The 20,734-nt window shown below is 48.8% G+C and overlaps 3 protein-coding genes across 9 annotated transcripts; 1 reads left to right on the top strand and 2 right to left on the bottom strand.

Moving 5' to 3' along the window:
• The first annotated feature begins 151 nt into the window (after positions 1-151).
• On the top strand, positions 152-6,607 carry LOC147223247 (coronin-2B-like). Of its 7 annotated transcripts, XM_086166578.1 has the most exons (13): positions 786-1,069; positions 1,817-1,933; positions 2,942-3,091; positions 3,170-3,370; positions 3,443-3,559; positions 4,073-4,177; positions 4,263-4,359; positions 4,436-4,551; positions 4,623-4,713; positions 4,799-4,914; positions 5,667-5,834; positions 5,945-6,013; positions 6,137-6,334. In XM_086166578.1, the coding sequence occupies exons 1-13, from the start codon at positions 800-802 to the stop codon at positions 6,197-6,199; spliced, it is 1,680 nt and encodes a 559-aa protein (XP_086022704.1). In that variant the 5' UTR covers positions 786-799; the 3' UTR covers positions 6,200-6,334. The 7 variants fall into 7 exon arrangements, with proteins under 7 accessions (XP_086022703.1, XP_086022698.1, XP_086022704.1 ...); XM_086166577.1 differs by adding an exon at positions 152-289 and having other exon boundaries at positions 869-1,069; positions 4,263-4,713; positions 6,137-6,607; XM_086166575.1 differs by having other exon boundaries at positions 4,623-4,914; positions 6,137-6,607.
• Positions 6,608-6,893: 286 nt separating this feature from the next.
• Positions 6,894-12,345, bottom strand: LOC147223246 (acidic leucine-rich nuclear phosphoprotein 32 family member D-like). Its single transcript, XM_086166585.1, has 7 exons — positions 12,200-12,345; positions 10,588-10,737; positions 10,108-10,230; positions 9,040-9,226; positions 8,871-8,959; positions 7,975-8,044; positions 6,894-7,859 (listed from the first exon to the last, which is right to left on the bottom strand). Exons 1-7 carry the CDS (start codon positions 12,251-12,253, stop codon positions 7,780-7,782), a joined length of 753 nt encoding a protein of 250 aa, XP_086022711.1. The 5' UTR covers positions 12,254-12,345; the 3' UTR covers positions 6,894-7,779.
• Positions 12,346-13,103: 758 nt separating this feature from the next.
• LOC147223245 (ATP-binding cassette sub-family G member 4-like) lies at positions 13,104-18,569 on the bottom strand. Its single transcript, XM_086165847.1, has 14 exons — positions 18,368-18,569; positions 17,681-17,798; positions 17,453-17,585; positions 17,328-17,378; positions 17,098-17,243; positions 16,881-17,004; positions 16,692-16,806; positions 16,495-16,622; positions 15,279-15,377; positions 15,005-15,173; positions 14,821-14,921; positions 14,577-14,735; positions 13,603-13,721; positions 13,104-13,522 (listed from the first exon to the last, which is right to left on the bottom strand). The coding sequence occupies exons 1-14, from the start codon at positions 18,567-18,569 to the stop codon at positions 13,288-13,290; spliced, it is 1,899 nt and encodes a 632-aa protein (XP_086021973.1). The 3' UTR covers positions 13,104-13,287.
• Between the last annotated feature and the right edge of the window lie 2,165 nt (positions 18,570-20,734).

Here is a 20,734-nt window from a genome sequence, read left to right as displayed (position 1 = left end):
CGTGTCCTCGGCACCCCGAGCAGATTTCTGCCGCCCGGCCCGCTTGTTCTGCGGCCACGGTGTCGGATGGAGGCGGCGTTTGTGCGCGTGCAGCCGTGCATAAAACGAATGCGCTAATGTGGAAGGGAAGGCCGGACGTCACGGATGAGAAAGGGAGCACGGCGGTCAGAAGAAGTCAAGAGGCGTGCTCTCACGGGGACGCTGGCGGGAGGAGCTTCTGCGCCGCCAGAGCCCGACGCTGCTGCTCAGAGGAGGTCCGGTCCACCGCCGCTGATGTGATTCACACAAGGTAGGAAACCCATCTTCATGACGGGCGTGAAGGGTAAAGACATCCGAATTGGACTTTTCCAGATCACGAGAAACGTGTACATGCTAGTTGTCCCCAAGCGGAACGCACAGGACACCAGCAGCGCCGGGTCCGTGTGAGGAGATCTTCTGTAGGTCCAGGAGCTCCAGCAGAACATCTGCTCGGGTCTAGATCTCGCTTTCCATTCACGTATCCCGTCTTCGCTAATTATTACCGATTAGTCTTTTTCGGCTTCCGGCAGGATTTATGCCCTCCTGCCGAGGGGCGGAGGGGCCGTGATTAAAATGTTCCCGGAGCAAATGATTTATTATTGATAAGATTATGAAAGCCAATAATAACAGCTGATTGCATTATTGATTAGAGCGGATAATGCGACCGCTGGCTTTCCACGGGGCTATTAGGGGATTACGCCGGGCCGACACGCACCGAGGGTGTTTCCGGCGCTCGGCGGGAAACCGGACGAGCCCGGATTTAGATTTCTAAGTGAACGCGATGGAGCGGAGAAACCGTGTGATCGGTGGCGGCGGGAAGGAAGTCACCCGTCCCTCCGCCGTCCCCCAGATGTCATGGCGCTCGTCCCTCTGCCGCTCCAAGTTCCGCCACGTCTTCGGGCAGCCGTCCCCCCGGGAGCGATGCTACGACGGGGTGCCGATCACGCGCGGCGTCCATGACAACCACTACTGCTCGGCCAATCCCAGATTCATCGCCGTGGTGACGGAGTGCGCCGGGGGCGGGGCCTTCCTGGTCCTGCCCATCCATCATGTGAGCGGCCGCATCCGCCGTCTGAAGGGACCAGCTGGATAAGAAAATTATTATGATAAAAATTACACTTTTATACAAAATAAAATAATTGCAAAAAAAAAAAAAACAACATTCTAAATCTGTCTCTTATTTTTGAGAACATGGTCAGGTCAGATCAATATTCTGTTAATACACTGAATTCATTCTGGTAATATTACAGAATAATTTTCTCCTCCTAAAATAACTTTATTCTAATAATAATAATGCATTTTATTGGAAGTTGCCTTTCTTGAAACCCAAGGACAATTTTCTCTTAACACTGTGACTTTGTTCTAATAGTTTTATTTATTTTCTATCATGACATTTTTTTCACAATATGATATCATTCTAATATTACTTGATTTATTTTCTCATTCTAATGACTATTACAATTATCTGAGAGATTGTCACGTCATAGTCTGCTTTTTTTCTGTTATTATTTTCTCATAATGATTGGAATTTATTCGAATATCATCTGATTTATTTTCCACATAATAATGTGACCTTATTCTAACATAACAGAGATTTCTAACAAAATTATTTTTAAAGATTTATCTTCCCATAATAATGATTTTATGCTAATAATATTAACACTTTTTTTATAATATTGAGGGTGTATTTCCTCCTTATAATCTCCTCAGTCTGCTCCTTCCATCCATTAGAAAGTGACATTTCTTAACTGTTGTTTCCGGGGAGAGCGTCTGAGAGCGTTGCTGTTGAATCCCCCAGACAGGGCGTGTGGACCCCCAGCAGCCCAGGGTCTGCGGCCACGGGGGACGGGTTCTGGACGTCAAGTGGAACCCCTTCGACGATCACTGCGTGGCCTCCTGCTCCGAAGACTGCACGGTACGGATGTCCGTTACCGTCCGATCTCGAGTCCGACCCCGGAGGAAGGTCCTCCTGAAGATCCAAACAGAATGTGTCCTTCCAGGGGACGTTGGTCTATTTATGATAGAAGATAAGATGAACTGTATCGATCCCCATAGGGGAGATTCCTTTGTCGCAGCAGCATAACAGTATACGTCAACAAAAAAGAAACATGAATCTAAATATAAATAGAAAGACAGAAGACAGAACGGCAGGAGAACCTGCCTGTTGATCTCCTGCTCCACACTTGACATGATATCTGGACATGGAACCGTCACACCATCACCCTCTGCGTCTATATTTATATCTCACGGCACCACAATGGCCGTCACCCTCCGAGTCCATATTTGGAGTCCATATTTATAACCTGGCCCACCACCCTGTCCATACATTCTCCATGTGTATTTCTATTCATACTTGCGTTTGACTCTGTTTCACACACACACACACACACACACACACGTTGTGATCAATACCAATAATTCCTACTCTTGCGTCAGCTGTAGTCAGCTTCCGACGTCGTTGTTTCCTCTGACATCATATCAGCCACCAAGCTTGAGGAATCTGATCTGACACCTGAATGACAGCCGTGACATCCGGCTTGGGCCTCCTGGGGGCGGGGCTTAATCTCTGAGAGGCGGGGCTTAGCCCGTGATGGGAGGGGCTTGTCATCAGTGAGGCAGGACTCAGCCTTAGAGGGGCGGGGTTTAGCCTCTTAGAGCTGGGGCTTTGACTCGGGGGGGGTAGGCTTAGTCTCTGGAGGGAGTGGGAGGGGCTTATGGTCGGAGAGACGTGGCCTCTGATAGGCGGGGCGGGGCTTGGTCTCAGTGGGGCGGGGCTTATCCCCTGATAGGCAGGGCTTAGGCTCAGCAAGGCAGGGCTTAGCTTGGCCTTGGAGGGGCGGGGCTTATCCTCAGAGGGGCGGGGCTTATCCTCAGAGGGGCGGGGCCAAGGGAGCAGTGACGTCCATCGACTGAATGGGTGCAGGTGAGGATCTGGGACGTCCCGGCCGACGGCGTCCAGCAGGACCTCACCCAGGCCAGGAAGGTTCTGATTGGTCACTCCAGGAGGGTGGGGCTCATCGAGTGGCACCCGACAGCCGAGAACCTCCTGCTGAGCTCCGCCTACGACTACAAGGTGAGATGGTGCGCCGGATTCCACGGGTTCCACCGCAGTCCGAGGCGTCCATCACGTGGTGTCCGCTGTGCCCCGAAGGTCCTGCTGTGGGACGTGTCCCAGGACGGCGGCGTGCTGCGGCGGCCGGCCCGGGTCGTCATGGCGCCCACGCTCCGCCGCCACCCGTCAGAGGCGCTGCTGCTCTCCATCAGCTTCAACGCCGACGGCAGCCGGCTGGCCGTCGCGTCCAAGGACCGGCGGCTTCGGGTCGTGGACCCGCGGACGGGACGGGTCCTGCAGGTGAGCGAGGGCGGAGCCGACCCGGAGGTCGCGACCTCGGCGCCGTGTCTCACCTGGCTCCTCCCCCTGCAGGCGTCCTGCAACAAAACACACCGGGCCGTCAAGGTGCTGCACGTGGGAGGCCTGAACATGCTGCTGACCACGGGAAGCTCTCCATGGAACCACAGGCAGCTCGTCCTCTGGGACCCTGTGAGACACACACACACACACACACACAGAAAGCGAAACATCTGAAGGGTGGCCATGGAGGTCTCATCTCCAGCAGAGTTGTCTGGTTCTTCAGAATCGGATTAGATTGGAACAGATTACAATAGAAATGAGATCAGATTAAATCAGATCAGATTAAATTAGATCAGATCAGAATGAATTCTATTAGATTGGAGCAGGTTTGATTAGATCAGTTGAATTGGATCTGATTAAACTTGAATGGTTCAGATTCAATCGGATTAGATGAGAACATATTACATGAAATGAGATTAGATCAGACTGGATCAGATACGACTGGATTAGAACGGATCAGATTAGATTGATTAAATTGGATCCGATCAGATTAGAATACTTCCGAGTGGATTAGATCATATTGGATCCAATTAGATCTGATTCGATTAGAACATAGTCCTTAATTAATCCCGTGAACGACATGTTTTTCACTTTGTTGACATGCTCACTCTTAACAATGAGTGTGTGTGTGTGTGTGTGTAGGAGGACCTGTCGGAGCCGCTGTACTTGGAGGACCTGGACGGCTCGTCCGGGGTTCTCTTCCCGTTCTACGACCCGGACACACACCTGCTCTACCTGGCCGGGAAGGTGAGGCCTCGGCCGCCGCTCGCGTTGGGACGCGTGTTGTTTCCCGTCCGTTCCTGAAGGGGGCGCCGGCGTTCTGCCTCCGCAGGGCGACGGGAACATCCGCTGCTACGAGCTGAGCGCCGAGAAGCCGTACGTCCATTTCCTGACGGAGTTCAGGTCCCCGCTGCCGCAGAAAGGCCTCGGTGAGCCCGTCGCCCACGAGGTCCGATCCCGTCGGACGGACGCCGATAAACAGCTGCCGCCGTGCTCCCGGCACAGGGGCCATGCCGAAGCGCGGCCTGGACGTCGGCGTCTGCGAGATCTTCCGATTTTACCGCCTGGTCGCCGTGAAGGACCTGGTGGAGCCGCTGTCCGTGATGGTCCTGCGCAGAAAGGTTGGCCCCGGAGAGCGCCGCTCCTCCCGAGAGGTCCGACGCCAACTCACCGGTCCGGATCCCCCTTTCAGTCTGACACTTTCCAGGACGACTTGTATCCGCCGACGGCAGGGAACCGGGCGGCGCTGACGGCTCGGGAGTGGCTGTCGGGCACCGACCGAGGTCAGTCCGGCATCGGACGCTCTTTCTTTAGCGTCGGACGCGCGACTAAACTCGGTCTCCGACGGCGACCCCCTTCTCCGCTCAGGCCCGGTGCTGCTGTCCCTGAAACCCGGGACCCCGTTAGACAACCCGTACCCCGAACCCGTCAGGAGGACCGGGACCGCCGCGGGCGCCGGAGTGGACCTGGTCTTCGTGGAGGAGGTGCCGAACAGATCCTGGACGCACCTCTCACGACACGCAACAGTCGTAGCAGTTGTAGCATGTAGCAGTTAGCACAGGCTAACTGCTACATGCTACAGGCTAACATTACTGTCTTTGTGCGCTAATAAAAGTTAAAAGTTAGCAGTACAGCACGCTGCTAATACTGCTCTATGCAAATTCAACAGATTTCATTTTTATATATAGCTCTGCTATTATTTATATTTTAGTCAATTTCTCCACATGGCGGACGTACAGATGAATCGAGAAGATAAAAATGCTCAAGCGAAGACAATTCCAAACACTTAAGTAAACAATAAAGTACACAACATTTACCAATATTAAAAAAATACATCTATGTTTATAATAGTATACCAAAGAAAGCAAATCTTAATATGTATACAAAAATCAAAATATATACGTCTACGTCTGCTACAAAAACATAAAATCTTGATAGCTATATCCAAAAGATGTATCCTAAAAATGTTTATCTAGAATAACATTCCCAAAAAAAGAATATTTATGTATAAGTACCATAAAAAAAAATTATTATTTTTTTTAAATCCTAAAAAACAATCAAAATATATATGTAAAAGAATCCAAAAGAAGACATGTGTATACAAATACCATAATATATATATATATGTGTGTGTGTGTGTGTGTGTGTGTGTGTACCATAATAAAATCTAAAAAAAATACGAAAAAAACAAAAATGCAAATCTAATAGTGGAACCTGAGTGTCACGATGTGTGCAGACCTTCCTTGCGGAGCAGCTGGCCTACCAGGACGCCAAGTACCCCCGGGAGGGCAGCGAGCTGTGGGGGTGGCAGCCGGACGAGACCCAGGTCCCGCTGTGGACGTACGGCGACGCGCCACACTGCCGCGAGCCAGCAGAAAGGCCGCCGCCAACCACAGAGGGAGAGGTGAGGGGCGTCTGAACGCAGCTTCTCCGTTTCCACCACGTCGGCACGCGTTAGAACGACGGACTCTCCCTTGTTATTGTCGGTAAGATCTGAATCATCTTGCGTTGCAGCTCCTGGAAGCTTTTTACAGGCAGCAGGACGAGATCAGGGGTCTGAGAGAGCAGCTCAGTCAGAAGGACGTCAGTACCAACACATTCATTCATTTTAGCGCTAAAATGGGTGATTTTACAGCTTATCCTGAAGGCTCTCGTGTCAAACTTGACATTTCCAAGTGCATGAATTGTCGCGGGCTGTGTTTCCAGGTGCGGATCGCCGAACTGCAGCAGGAGGTCGACACCAGAAACAACGGGAGGCAAACCTCCTGACACCAGGGGGCGACAAACTCCAACTCTGCCCTGGACACACTTGGAACTACAAAATCGATTTCATTTTTCAAAACCACGGTTTTTTAACTCTATTGTACGGAAAAAAAAACAACTCTTGGATATTACTGAGGTGCTGAAGGCAAAAGTCTAATGTTTACAGCACTTGACAAGCAGCTAGTGCTGTTGGTCGCTACATAAGCTAATGCTACTTAGTGGAAATCTACTTAATAGAGCAAAAGCGCCTCCCGACTTGAGTAGCAGTTTACGTAGCAGAAATTCAAGCATAGGACACATTAGCATATTTCTAAATGTTACCTGACTTAAAAACAATACTGTTGCAAGCTCTGGTCCTGTTAGGACTAGCATGCGCTTCATGTGCACATTAATTAAATGTCCGCCAAGCTACAAGCTAACAGCCTTCAGCAAGTCAGTGCAAACACCAGCAGCTTGTGGGGTGTTTTTAGCTGGCGCGTGCTACATTAGCGTCCACGGTCCATTGGGACAATAAATGCGAACACACACACACAAACACACACACACCTGAGAGTCGGGTCTTCAGCTAGGCTGTCGCTTTGAACTTTTACATTACCTGCATCGGGAACAAGAACCCACAGCATTAGCATTCATGCGAGAGCGGTGCTTCATGCTAGCTAACGTCGACAAACTCTGAGGTCAAAAGCAGAGACACCAGGAGCAAAATGTTAAGATTTTATTTACAAAGTCCGTTTTTTGTCATTTTTTTTTCCCCCATTTAACTTACAGAAAGTACAAAAAAAAAAAAAAATCAGTTGTCAGTGTTTGAACAAACAAAAGGCAGCAAGCAAAAGACGAGTGTCCTGGAGAACTATACAAAATTCAACAACTGAAAAAATATTTCTTTTGAAAAAGCGGTTTGCAAGAAAGCGAAGAGTTAGCCCTGAGCGCGGGGCTCGGAGGAGGCGTTTGGAGGGAGGCCGTGGCTTCGCCGGGGTGAAAGTGCGGTCACCTCACGTGAGCCCATTTTGTTTTAAACTCCTCAACTTTTTCCCCATTCTTCACATTTCCACTAAAGCTTTTTGTTTTTTTTTTAACTGTTGAACCTGTCAAAACTACATGGAGGTACCGGCACAAGAAGCTCCTCGCATGAAAAACAAAACGAACATGTTACTAACGTTTGAGAAAGTCAAATTTTTTTTTTTTTTAATAAAATTACTTCATACAAAAAAAAAAAAAAACAACAAACAAACAAACCCAAAAACACAAACAGTCCTGAGAGCCCAATAACAAACTTCGAATCAATGTGTTTGTTGACGCCACCGTGAGCACGGATCCACCGTTCACCTGCAGGTACATGAAGACACAAACCCCCCGAGGGAAAAACAACCGGTGAACTCGTAGCTGCTTAGAGAAGGAAGGGTGTGCGAATCATCCACGGGTCGGACAGGAAAAAGAACAAAAAAGACCGGGGAGTCACGTGAACGGAGGACCGAGTCCCGAAAAGACGGCGGCGGGTCCTTCCGGGCCTGGGAGTTTGAAAGGAGAAGCTGACAGGATGTGAGGAGGCCGGTGCTGGAGACGGAGACGGCGGCTGTCCATCGGGTTCAATCCTCTTCCTCCTCGTCCTCGTCCTCCCCGTCGTCCCTCTTCCTCTTCTCTCCTTTGGCCGGGGACGAGTCTTCCTCTGCGGGCCAGAAGACCACCGTCACTTTCCTCACACGGAACACCAACATGGAAACCATGTCGATGATATTTTTACTTTTTTTTTTTTTTTTAAAGTTAAATTGCCGTGTTCTGACCGTCATCCTCCTCGTCCTCCTCGTCCTCATCATCTTCCTCGCTGTCGACGTCTCCGTTCACCTCGCCGTCCTGCGTGCAAAAACCCGAGTGTTAGAATGCAGCTATTTTCTCATTCGTTAATTCACTGGCCAATCGTGGCCGGCGCTGGGGAGAGAGGCGGGGCTTAAACAGGAAGCAGAGGGTTTATTGATTTCAAGGGCGAGAAAAATAAACGTTGAAGCTTCGGCCAATGGCCCGCCTCCATCTAACTTCATGTCCTCTCTCCTCCATTCATGAACCTCCTCTCCTGGTCTTCCTCCAGACCTCCTGTCTGGCAGCATCCTTCCTCTGTTCATGTCCAAACCATCTCAGTCAGACTTCATCTCCAGTCACCGTTTCTCTCCATGGTCCTCACCCCCAAAGAGGAACCTCCACATCTCCATCCTTGCCTCCTGTCTTCTCCTCAGAACTTCTAAACCAGACACTGCTGTTCCCACACCTCCATCTTCTCCACCTTTCCTCTGGACTGTCGCTCCTCAGTCCTCCACAGTCTTCATCTCTCTCTCCCAGTAGCCTCATGGTTCCTCTTGGGTTCCTCCCATCCACACAAATGGATTCTGTCTTTGAAGCCAACCTTCATTCCTCTCCAGGTCCCACCTCCACGCTTCTAGATGTTCCTCCACCAGCTCCCACTACAGATCACCGTGTCATCTGCAGACATCATGGTTCCTGTCTAACCTCATCTGTAACCCCGTCCATCCCCAGAGCTCCCTGATGCTCTCACACCTCCACCTTCAAATCCCGTGTCACTGCAAATACACATCTCCTGGCCTCCACCTCCACCCAGAGACACCTTCAAACCGAACGCTTCGGCTCTTCTCGTGACATTTTCACAATTCCTTTTTACGGCGGTCACCTCGTCTTCGCCGCTGTCTTCGTCGTCGTCTTCATCTTCTGCCACGACGTCCTCCTCGTCCTCCTCCTCCTCCAAGTCTTCCGACTCTCCTGCCGCGACAAACGCGCTCACGGTTTTGTCGGGTGTTTTGTTTTGGGTGCAGAAGCAGATGCGGATCTCCCGCCCTCACCCTCGTAGTCCTCCTCCTCCACGCCGTCGCCCTCGCCGTCAGAGTCGGACGCCTCGCAGTAGTCCACGTCGTAGCCGTCCAGGTAGGTGAGCTTTGGCAGGAGCTTGAAGATAGACTCGCGGTAGTTGGCCAGGAGGGTCACCTCGCAGTTGAACAGGTCCAGACTCCTCAGCTGGGGAAGCTTGTTCTGGAGCAGAGGAACACAGTCCAAAATTAAATACAATTAAAAAATGTGTGCGCACACACACACACACACACACATACATTTTTATGTACATACACATGTATGTGTCTATCCATGTACACACACACACACAAATTTATTATTATAGGTCAGACTCAGACGGGTAAGTCAGTATTACGGAACTTTCATTTTTTAAACATTTTAAAGAAATGTATTCAGAATATTGTTTGGGGCCCATTTCCTCCTCTTCAGGTCCCTTTGATTCATTTAACTCATTGGCGTCAAACTCTGGCCCGCGGGCCAAATTTGTCCCGCACTGTGATTCTATTTGGCCTGCAAAGCCATTCCTAATGACTATTAGAGCTGGTCTGCCAGTATAGTCTGCAGTGCATGTATCACTAAATCTACAAATCCCAGAATTTTCTGCTGGTATTTTGGCCAGAAAATCACAACAGGACCCATAAACACCTCTCCTCTGTGTACAGTCGTCACAGCAACCTTATGCTAATACTAGCACCCTGCTATTTAGGCGTAAAACAGGATTTTGCACGTGTGCAATATTAAGTTATATATTGTATTATTAAGCTATGCTTGTTCCATATTTAGTTTTAAAGCAAAACTTGTTTGGGTCCATATGAAAAGGTTCATTGTCATATCTGGGGAAGATTTTTTTTAATAAATATCAACGTTGGCCCGCGACTTTGTCCCAGTTTTAAATTTTGGCCCACTGTGTATTTGAGTTTGACACCCCTGATTTACCTGGTGCGTCCTTCCTATAAAGCGTTGTTTTATTCAATTTGGACGTGAAACATGAAGGGCACGAGCTTTACGGAATACAGGAATGATCAAATCAAAACGTGAGAGTCGTGGCGTCCTCCACCCACCAGGGGCTCCAGCGTGCTGATATCTTTGAACTTGTTCCCGCTGAGGTTGAGGTGCGTCAGGTTGACCAGACGCTCGGCCAGGACCTCCAGGCCCCCCGATATCCTGTTCTCGCTCAGCTCCAGCTGCGGGGAAAAAAAAAACCTTTATTGAATTCAGCGGCACGCCGGTGACATCCCATCTACCTATGTTACATCACCACGTTCCACCTCGGATGCTCCACCAAGAAGCTGTGTGACCTCATGCTGAGCCTTGTAACATCATAACCCGACGTTTCATTTAAGTAAGCAGAAAATACAATGATTTAAAATGGAAAACATACCGGTTTTTGTTGATAGCGACAAAAGGGACGGATGAAATTCTAACTGAAAACCATGAACGCTGGTAAAAAAAAAACTGCCAAAAATGATGGAACACATTTGTGCAAAAATGAGCGGAGAATTACAATGTCCAATAAGGCGGTGAGAAGAAACCCGTCTCACCTTCTTGAGCTTGTCCAGTTTGGGGATGTCGGCCACGCTGGTCAGGCCCACGTTGATCAGGCTGAGAAGCTCCAGGTTGGAGAACTCAGCAGTGATTCCCTCAATCTTCCCCTCGCTGGAGGGACAGTTGTCCAGGACCAGCTCCTGGACCTGCAGGGAGGAGGCAGCTCAGGTCTCTGCAACCTCCACAGGTCATGTCTCGGACCACCAAAATCCTGTGCTCCTGGTTCACTCACTAACATTTCCTTTTTAAATCCAAAAAAATATAGACTCAACAGCCCTTTTTAACTTCTCCAACTCACTCACTTAACTATAAAATCTGTTGAAGCTACAGTTTTCATACATATAAGTGCATGAAAAATATATGTATGGCATCTTAGGTAGCAAGGCAGCGGTGTAAGAACAATTAAAAAAGCATATCTTAATAAATGGCTGGAAATGTCGTGAACCAGTGGAAAATCCAAAGAAATTACATAAAAAGTTGCAGGAAATGAACTTTGGCTTCACACTAAGCAGTGGAAATGAGTTGCATTCATACGCAACTTGTGCAAAATGAAAAAGAGCATCTTGACGAGAGTTACTTTGCTCACACAGTTTGTTTATCTTTTTAAATTATGTTAATATTTGTGGAAAGAGCTTAGGTCAAGGGAGCAGGCAGCGGTGCAAAGGACGCCTGCGGAGCTTCATATTCGGACGCGGCCCGGGCGAGTGTGTTTGTAAACTCCCGACACATGGGACGTTAGCTTCGAGCTAGCTGTGCGCTAAGACAACGCAAAACACGCACGGCCCGGAGGGACAGCGTCTTTTGCGGGAAAAGGGGGTTCGGGTGGAAACGGGTCCGAAAAAACGCAACGGAGGTCCCGCAAATTAAAAAGGACAGTCCCCCATTTTAGCAGACAAGCTAACTAGCTAGCTAGCTACGCGCCCTTCTCGGAATATAAACGCGGGCTCCGACTAATACCCGGAGCTGAGCTATATATAACCGATATTCGTGTTTTAAGCTCCTATCAGAACGGTTTGATTAAACTTTATTTTTTAATACGCCGTTTTACAAGCACATAAATAAGGAAGTTACCCCTTCTTTAAGTTAGCCGCAACAAAACTGCCGTGTCAAGTTATTCCGAGTGCGTACTTTAGCGCGGTTGTCGTGGCAGACTTTGTATTCACCAAGTAAAGGAAAAAAACACAACATTTAGAGAAGAGCACAAAACATCAAAATTATATATTTTTGAAGTCTCTCTCCGGCTTTCAAAGTAATTTAAAGTGATAAATCCAGATATTAGCCGGACCCCAGAACCACTTGTGCCCGATTTTTATCGCTGTAACGGCACGCGCGCGTATCATCGCACTATTCCAACTACAAAATAATTACAAATAAAAATAATCATCCGTGTAGAACATCATTGAACTCTAAACTTGGCGAAAAATCAAAATGGAGAAGATTTAAAAAAAATAATAATTACGGCCACCTTTGTGGCGCTGACCTCCAGCCTGACGCGTCATGAATTTGAACGCTTTCCCGGCGCAGCGGGGCGACCTGCCATGTGCTCGGCCGGCCAACGGCTACCGATAAACAAACGTACTTTTATTCATTTTTTATCTTGATTTTTACCTCGCCGGGCGACCGGTGCCTCAGTTCCAGCGAAACCCTCCTCTTCATGTCCATGTTAGCGCCGGTTCTGGTTCGGGAGTTCGCGTATTTGGCAAGTCGGAGAAAAACAAACTGGTTTCTGTCTCCGGTATCAACACGCGGAATCATTCACAAGACAGCCCTGTTGAGGACGGGTGACTTCCGGTGCAGACCTCCAGAATACGACGACAACAGAAATTCGATAGGTTGTTTTTTTTTTAATTTGTCATTTAAATTTTGTATTATAAATCGATTTGATTTATAAAAGAGAGATATTCGATAAATACGAGTAACACGTGGTGTTTTTATGCAGTTAGGCACCTCGATATGGATAGCATTTTAAACAACCGAATTCTACTTCCGGTTTTGTCTCGCTTGCTTTTGTCCAACTTGACAGGAGCCGAGACGTTCCAGCAACTTCTGAAAGTGGGTCAATCCGTTTGAGGCGTTCACGGACCCGCACGTAAAATCGGAAAAAAGGCTACTTGGGATGAACCGATAATAAAGAGAAAATAACGAACCCTATCGACTTGACTTAATATAAACTATCTCACCCATGAGTCGCCACGCTCAAAGGCAAGTTTTGAACATTTATATTTATATATATAACATCTGAACGTGTTTTAAATTACAATTGTACAAGTGGGCGGAACCTCAAAAGGGGTCTTCGTGTTTTATTGTTTCAAAGCTCTTTCATACCCATGTGAGAGGCTATTGTCTTATTGTCTTATCTTCCCTCCCCTGGTCAGAGTTGGATGAACAGTTAAGGAATATAAAGCCAAGACTTTTTTCAGTAAACCAAACCTTATTAAATATCTTTATTACAATTATAAGATTGGCATTCAGCACACAGAAAAGGCATTTTATTTCAGATTCAAAGTGTAACAATACATTTGATTGGAGTTAATGAGGTTTGTCCGTGCCGCTACGAAAAAAAAATCTTTTCTAGATACGGTTACAGATGCAGTTGCAGATCCCGATAGGGTTTTAAAGGTCCGTGTTTGAGCCCCGGCTCGTCAACACCAGATCGGAGGCCCGTACCCGCTCGTCATAACAGCGGAGCCGTCAATTTAAACTATTCTGCGCATCATCTTGACTTTGAAACGCAGCACCAGGTAAGTGATGAGCCTGAGAACCAGGAAGAAGAACCCCAGGACCGCAAAGTCCACGGAGAGCTTGGCGTCCTCCACGTCCAGCAGATGCAGCACCTCCTCCGGCTTCTGGAACTTGCACATCTGTTCGGGACACTCCAGCTCGGTGCGGTTCATCCCGTAGACGGAGAGCAGCATCCCCTCAAAGCCATACCTGCAACGGAGGCGGCGTTAAGACGCCCGTCCGGCCAAAGTCAGCAGATCTGAGCGCGTGATCGGAGAGGCTGCGGTTACCTGACGTAGGAGAGGTGTGCAAGCCAGCGCATGTAGAAGGGAATGTCGCCAAAGTTGATAAAGAATCCGGAGAAGAGGACCACGGGGATGGCTGAGATCGGACCCACAAATGTCGCGACCTGTAAAAATACACCGGTCAATTGTACTCAAATAGAAAGCAAGGGATCCGCTCAGGTAACTTGGATCACACGGATTAAGATGAAATATGAACAAAATGCTCTTACAGCCTTTTACGCTCGGAATACGGTCAGACTTACGAGTGGAATGGGCTCAAGTGACCGAGCTCGCCGTGCACTTTGCTCCTATGTCGAGTTCAATTTCCCCATTGAAATGAATTGAAATGCTATCAAAGCGTTCCAGCTTCCTTGCTTTTATAATATAATTTATAAATGACAAATGCTGTATCAAAGAAAAATACATAATATAGGGAGAACGTAAATAAAGGGGTTTTATTAAGCGTATTCCCCAGATTAAGATGGCGGGGAGGTTGGGGGGAGTTTTTCCATTTGCTGCTCCATCCTTAACTCACTGGTAACACACTTAACGCGACAATGTGTTGCCAAATGTAACACACACACACTTTGCTACACTTTATGTCTAAACTCCATTGATGGACAGAGCATCTCCAACCGCCTTTCAACGCCTCTTCTGTCGACATTCCCACCGCACTAAATCCCCGTAAATGTCTCCTGCCTCCTCAGAGACGATGCCTTCCGTCACTGAATCTCTGACAGCGACTCCTCCACCTCTTCACGCACGAGTCCACGACACACACATCTCACTCTCTCCATTCTCTCTGGGCTAGCTCGTGGCGGCCGGCGCGAAATCAGATCTTGGAAAACTCCCCCAGTTTCCACCGTGTATATAAAAAGCCTGAAAACGCGACCCGAGGCTTTGAGAGAACGTCGGTGAAGTTGCAAACGACAGAACAAGTGAACGTGGGTGTTCTGGTGGGACCTCCCAGGTTGGCCCACCTGCAAAGACGTGGCGGCGGCTCCGATCAGCAGACCCACCGACTGGCCAACCAGTGCGGTGCAGATGGCCAGGAGGATGAAGAGGACGTGGCGTTCGGCCTCCGGCGGCTGTCCGGTCATCCAGTACACGATGCCGCAGTACATGGCCGGGCAGATCACCTGCAGCGTCGTTCGGGCCGAGGGAGGAGATTTAGAGAAGAAAGACGGGAAAGGAAAAGCAGCTTCCTGCCTTTTCGGCCGTTACCTGAAAAGGCACGTCGGCGATGGTCTTGGCCATGTAGTAGGCCTTCAGGCTGTACCAGTAGTTGAGATGTTCCCTGACAACCACCCCCATCTCCAGCGGAACTGTTGGGGGGGGGAAACGGCGCCGCTACGTTCACCGCGCGCTTCAGCTCCAAATAAAAAACAGGTGAGACCGAAGGTCTTACAGGTGAGAACGGTGGGCATCATGGCGCCGAACATGATGAAGAGCATGGAGAAGAACAGGAAGCCGGTGTTGTTGAAGACTTTGCTGGCGTCGTTTCCGATGTTGAAATACAGCAGGCCGATCAGCACTCCGATGAGGAGGTGGGAAATCACCCTGAGGTTGGTCAGCACCTTGGAAGCACACGGTGACACCAACCATCACGACGGAGACCACGGAGGACTCCCATTTACTGCTGATCCACATCCCGGAAACCAAGACTTAAAGAAGCTCCTCACCTTGTCCCTGTAGATGGTCTTCAGGGTCCGATTGAAGAGGACAGAGAACTGGTTGAAGGTGCTGGTGGCGAAGGTGCGTTTCTCGGTGGTTCCCGCGTCCTGTGGAGACACGATGAGGACTAAAGCGTCTTTTCAAGGCTCAACGTCCCGACCTTCGCTTTCCTTTTTGATATATCAGACAGAGAAGCGTGTGTGATATATAGAGGCTTAAACTGGACCACGGCCACAGAGATGAACTGACTGCTGCTGGACTGCAGGAGGAAGACGGAGAACCCGGAGAACATGAAGCCTCCACACAGAAAAGCATGGAAACCGACAGAATCTGATGTGCTGACATCTCGACCACCTTGTAACAGCTAAGTGATTTACAGCGGACCCTCCATACTTGGTGGATTTGAAGATTGTTTTTGTGATGAAATAGCCATATTATAGCCTATGAAGACAAAAAAAAAAAAAAAAAAAAACAGTAAAAAAATATAGTAAAATTAAAACTAAAATTCATTTGATAAAATAGAAAAAATACGAGATCTTTGCTAAACAAAGACGCCCAGCATGGCAAACTCTCCGTACTATTTTCCGATTGAGCTCTTTGTTGTGCCGGCGGACGACCTGAAGTATTCATTGCCAGAAGTAACGCGCAGAAAATTCATCATCATTCATGTTTCGTCACAGCAAAGTAGTTTCAATGGTTAGTATGCAATCAAATGATTTGTTAAAAATATAAAATTGGATTTCTTTTCATAAATAATTTCTATTTACTTGATATTTAATGTGATTTTTAATGTGCTCATGTACTGTACATTCCATTTATTGTACGTTAGTTATCAAAAAGTGTTTGTGTTCTGAGTGTGATCTAGTGGGTTGCTAACAGTTTGCGGGAGGTTGGTAAAGGGTTGAGTGAGGTTCTTTGAGGGTTAATATATCTGTAAATACCATTAAAATGATCTACTTTGTGGAAATTCGCTTTTCACGTCCCGCGTATCTCCGAGCGTCATGGATTAGCTGGCAGAGCTGAAGGTGGATGGTTGATCTCCGCGGGGTTTGAACCACATCCAGAGTCTTATGCAGAACTTCAGGCACCGGCTCTTCTTCCGAGCGTGAGCGGGACTCGGGAAATATGGTAATAATCCCTGCCAAACAACATCTCCTGGATGCCGCGGAGCTCAGTCTCATCAAGTGATACAATGCCAATATGGGAGAGGGGAGGGTTGCTCACCTTCTTAGCAGATGACTCAGACCTGTCCTTCAAGTTCTTCTTGCCCTCCCCGGAGCACTCGCCGCTCTGCACCGCCTCGGTCAGCACGGGGTTCAGGTCTCCGTACTCCCCCGAGGCCACCTCGATGACTGCGGGAGCGGAGGAGGAGGTGAACGGGCCGGGAGAAACTCCACGGAAAACACAAGCGAAGCACTCACTGAAATCGGCGGGGTTGTGGAACACGGGGCACTTGAGGCCCAGGTTCTTCAGGTAAGGGATGAGGTACGGGACCGAGCCCTTGTAGATGCACAGACCTTGACTCAGGATGTAGAGCTGCGAGACACGACGGACGCCGGGTCAGAGCTTTGGTCTCCACGGTCACTCCGAGCTTTGGCGGCGGGCGTTACCTTGTCGAAGAGCTCGAAGAGCTTGGCGCTGGGCTGGTGGATGGTGCAGATGATGGTGCGCCCTCCCTTGGCCAGGGACTTCAACAAGGAGACCACCTGGAAGGAGGCGGCGCTGTCCAGCCCGCTGAGATACGGAGAAGGCGAAGACGGAGAAGGTCAGTCATTCACGGCGGACCGCGTTGAGACGACGGAGGAGGAAAGCGTGTTTTCTTCTCGCCTCGTGGGCTCGTCGAAGAACATGACGGGGGGGTTGTTCACCAGCTCCAGCGCGATGGACAGTCTTTTACACTGACCTCCCGAGAGGGAGCCGGTGGGCGTGTCGGCGCAGTCCACCAGACCCACGGCCATCAGGATCTCCACCACCTGACACACACGGTCGTAGCGTTTGGAACTCGCGCACTCGGCACGTCGAAGTTTATTCTACGATAAACCTCCGTCCCGACTTACAAGTTCCATCTTGAACTGCTTGGTCTCTTTGAGCTTCAGGTTGGCAGACACCTGCAAGACAGAAGGAGCGTCCTGACCGAACGTCCGGGGAGGAGGAAGAGCGACGGTGTGGAACCCGACCTCACCATCATGGCCTCCCTCACAGTGAGGTGCGGCAGCAGCTTGTCGTCCTGCATGATGTAGCAGGACATCTTCCTGAAGGTCCTCGACGCCCTCCGCTGGCCGTTCACCAAGATCTGCCCCTTCATGCCCGACTCCCTGGAGCGGAACACAAGGGAGGGGATCGGGTCAATTCGAAAAAGTCAAATATATGAAAATGATCCGCGGCACCTCCGGCCCGGCCACGTTCTCACCTGTACCCGGCCAGAACGTTCATCAGAGTGGACTTCCCGGCTCCAGACGGACCCATGATGGCAACCAGCTCCTTGCTGTTAAACCTCCCAGAGATGCCCTTGAGCAGGGTTTTGTAACCTGAAACCAGGAAGACCAATCACTGCAAGTCACCCATCGATTAGAGGAACTGCTCACACGTCAACAGTCCCAAAATCTCCCAAATCACCCATGGAAACGGTTCAAGCGTTCACACGGACAGTTAGATGCACCCGCTTTTTCATTTCTCTGCACTCTGTCCATTTAACTGCTCTGTTTATTTAACGGGCTCGGCTTTGGAGCCGCAATCCACTTTTAAGACGTCAGTCTGCACTTTCTCAACTCGCACGTCCCGCCAATACCGTTCACGTTTGTTATATGCGTATCATTTATTTATAGTTTTTAATCTCCGTCTAGCTTCGCTATGAACGCAAAGGAAGAATGTCCTTGAACAGGAAAACACGTTTCCAGACAATGGACTTTCAACAATCTTGAAAAGAGCCACTCGGTGTCTTTCGGCAGGTGCATTCATGCTCACTTTACATTCAAACAGGCCGGAATCAGCGCAGTAGCTTCCTGCGTATTGTGGCTTCAAATAAACCCGAGTCACCACAAGCCAGCTGGCTAATGGCAGCCAAACGTCCCACGTATTGTGACCCTGAACCCGGTACCTTTCCTCCTCCAGCAGGGACCTTCACGGACGCTGTATGTGAGATCCTTGAACTCCAGATCCACGGGGGAGCGCCATGGGAGGTGGGAGAAGCGCTGCGCCTCCCTGATTTGATTCTCAACTTTCCTTGGCATGCCACGCGGGGTTCGCGAGTTCTCTACGGGGGCCATGGCGATGCCTGTATTCAGAGACTTCTCAGCCATGCTGCAAGAAAGAGAGACAGCATAAAACAAGGTTTTTAGGAGGTTCCTCGATCTGTAAGGTCCGGAAGGGTCGACCTTCTGGAGACCGAAGTTAACCCAGAGTTAAAAGGTTCAAGTCATGTGTCGAGGACTCAACAGAGGGCCTGAAGGTTACATCATTTTCATCATTTTATAACTGCATCAGGCAAACACTTTAACTTACTAAGTGACTGCACTCTGTTTGTCAGACTGGGTGTTGATGCCTCTGAAGAGGCTGCTTGATGACCCTCTTTATTGTGCATATATATCTTTATATCTCTAATTACACTGAAGGCAGAGTGAAAGTAAATATAAAGAGGCATTAAAATAATGTTAGAAGTCAAACTCGTGTCTCCTCGTCCTGTCTTTCCTCTCGAGCTGAGGGGAAACAGAGCCATAGTGTGGCCACTCCTCGTTACTACAGACGATACACACTTCTACTGGCAATAAACACACTGGGGAGTAAAAGTACTCAAGTACTCAAGTACTCGGGTACAAACACAGTGTCTGTGCTGGTCTGTAGAATCATTCAGTTTGGCGACAAACACACGCAGTTCATCAATACAATGCGAACTGATGTAGGTGTCATGTTGTCGCAGACTTCTTTTATGATTCATGTTTCTGGGCAGGTCAGAGAAGGTTTATGGACGTAGTGAGAGAAGATATGAAGGTAGTTGGTGTGAGAGAGGAGGGTGCAGAGAAAAGGGTGAGATGGAGAAAGTTGACTCGCGGTGGCGACACCTGACGGGAAAAGCCGAAAGAAGATAACGTTTTTGGGCAGGTCAACACATTAACCAAAATCATAAACTTAAGGGTTTCCAACCAGATGAGGGTCACATTTTTTAACGCTTGATCTAATCAGGAGATATTAAAGGAGACTGAATCACCTGCAACCACATGAAGCTTCTCAGAGGGACCTCAACACGTCTCCTGTCAGTAGGTGTCTCATTCTTTAACTCTTTATCTACTTAATAAGTAGGTATTTGACAAGAGACTCGCAACCACGTGAAGCTTCTCCTCAGCTGGACCTCAACGCTTCTCCTTTATGTAGCTTTTCATCAACTGCCGGCGCCTGAGTTTGTTTCTGTGGTCCGGCGTCCTGGTGACATCACGGCGGCTCCCCTTTGTGACAGCGCCGCTCGTCGTCTTTGAGCTCACAGCTCGTTTCCAAGGCGACGTCACAGGTTCTTCAACCCGCGGTGGTTTCAATCCTCCCTTGAGACCTTTCCATGACGCCTTCTTATCATCTGGCTGTGTGTGGTCTCTGCTCGGGGAACCTTCTGAGGTCCTGAGGAGGATGGATCTGGGTCTTGGACAGGAAGATCTAGAACGGAATACAACCTGCTTTTAATCATCCCGCACCGGGGACACGTTAATTCCAACAATCAGAAACCAATATTAACACTTTGGTGTGAACATGGGACAGCAACTGCTAACAGCAGCAACAAGAATTAATTGAATGACAGACAGGAAAGGTACAACGGTTCTCCCTAAAAGCCGATCGCTGATTAAATCAATAATCAATAGGTGACGACTGCTGAGGGGTTCGGTGGAGTAGACCACTACAGTTCTGACTCTGTACAACCTTATTTAAAAAAATTATAAATGAAATGCAAACCCTTTTAATGCTCAATATGACTGATGTAGGTGTGTGTGTGTGACCCGATGACACTCACTTCATGGTCGCCTACTGAACTCCAAGCTAGCTGTTTAGCAGTGATCGCTTCAACAGTCGCCTGTTAAATGACTGTTGCTTCCCGGCAGACTGTCAGAAAACACCGGGACAATAATAAACAGTCCGGAGTGATATAAATATAACATTTAAAATGTTACTTTTGTTGTCTAAACAATCGTCTAAACGTAATCACATTAGCTATGATGCTAACGCTAGCGTAGCACCTCCGTCTCCATAGCAACAGTCCCAAAACCGCGGTTTTTCATTTCAAACGACTATTTAGCTACATTCTGCCCTCGGGAGAAAGAAGTTAGTTTTTCAATCGGCTCAATTAAAATTTAACGACCCTGAAATTATGAGGAGCGCCAGAACGAATGCGTCCTGACGTGTTTTATCCGGCGGCCGCAGCCCAGAGGCAGCGGAGGCTCCGGAGTGACATCACCTCCCGCTCGGCCTGTACATGTAGTTGCGA

The sequence above is a fragment of the Fistularia commersonii genome, chromosome 19 (assembly GCF_037954325.1).
Source record: "Fistularia commersonii isolate RoL2024-O1a breed Wild chromosome 19, RoL_Fcom_v1.0, whole genome shotgun sequence".
Lineage (NCBI taxonomy): Eukaryota > Metazoa > Chordata > Actinopteri > Syngnathiformes > Fistulariidae > Fistularia > Fistularia commersonii.
Note: the sequence above shows the minus strand (reverse complement) of the source record. Positions and strands in the feature narration are given on the sequence as shown.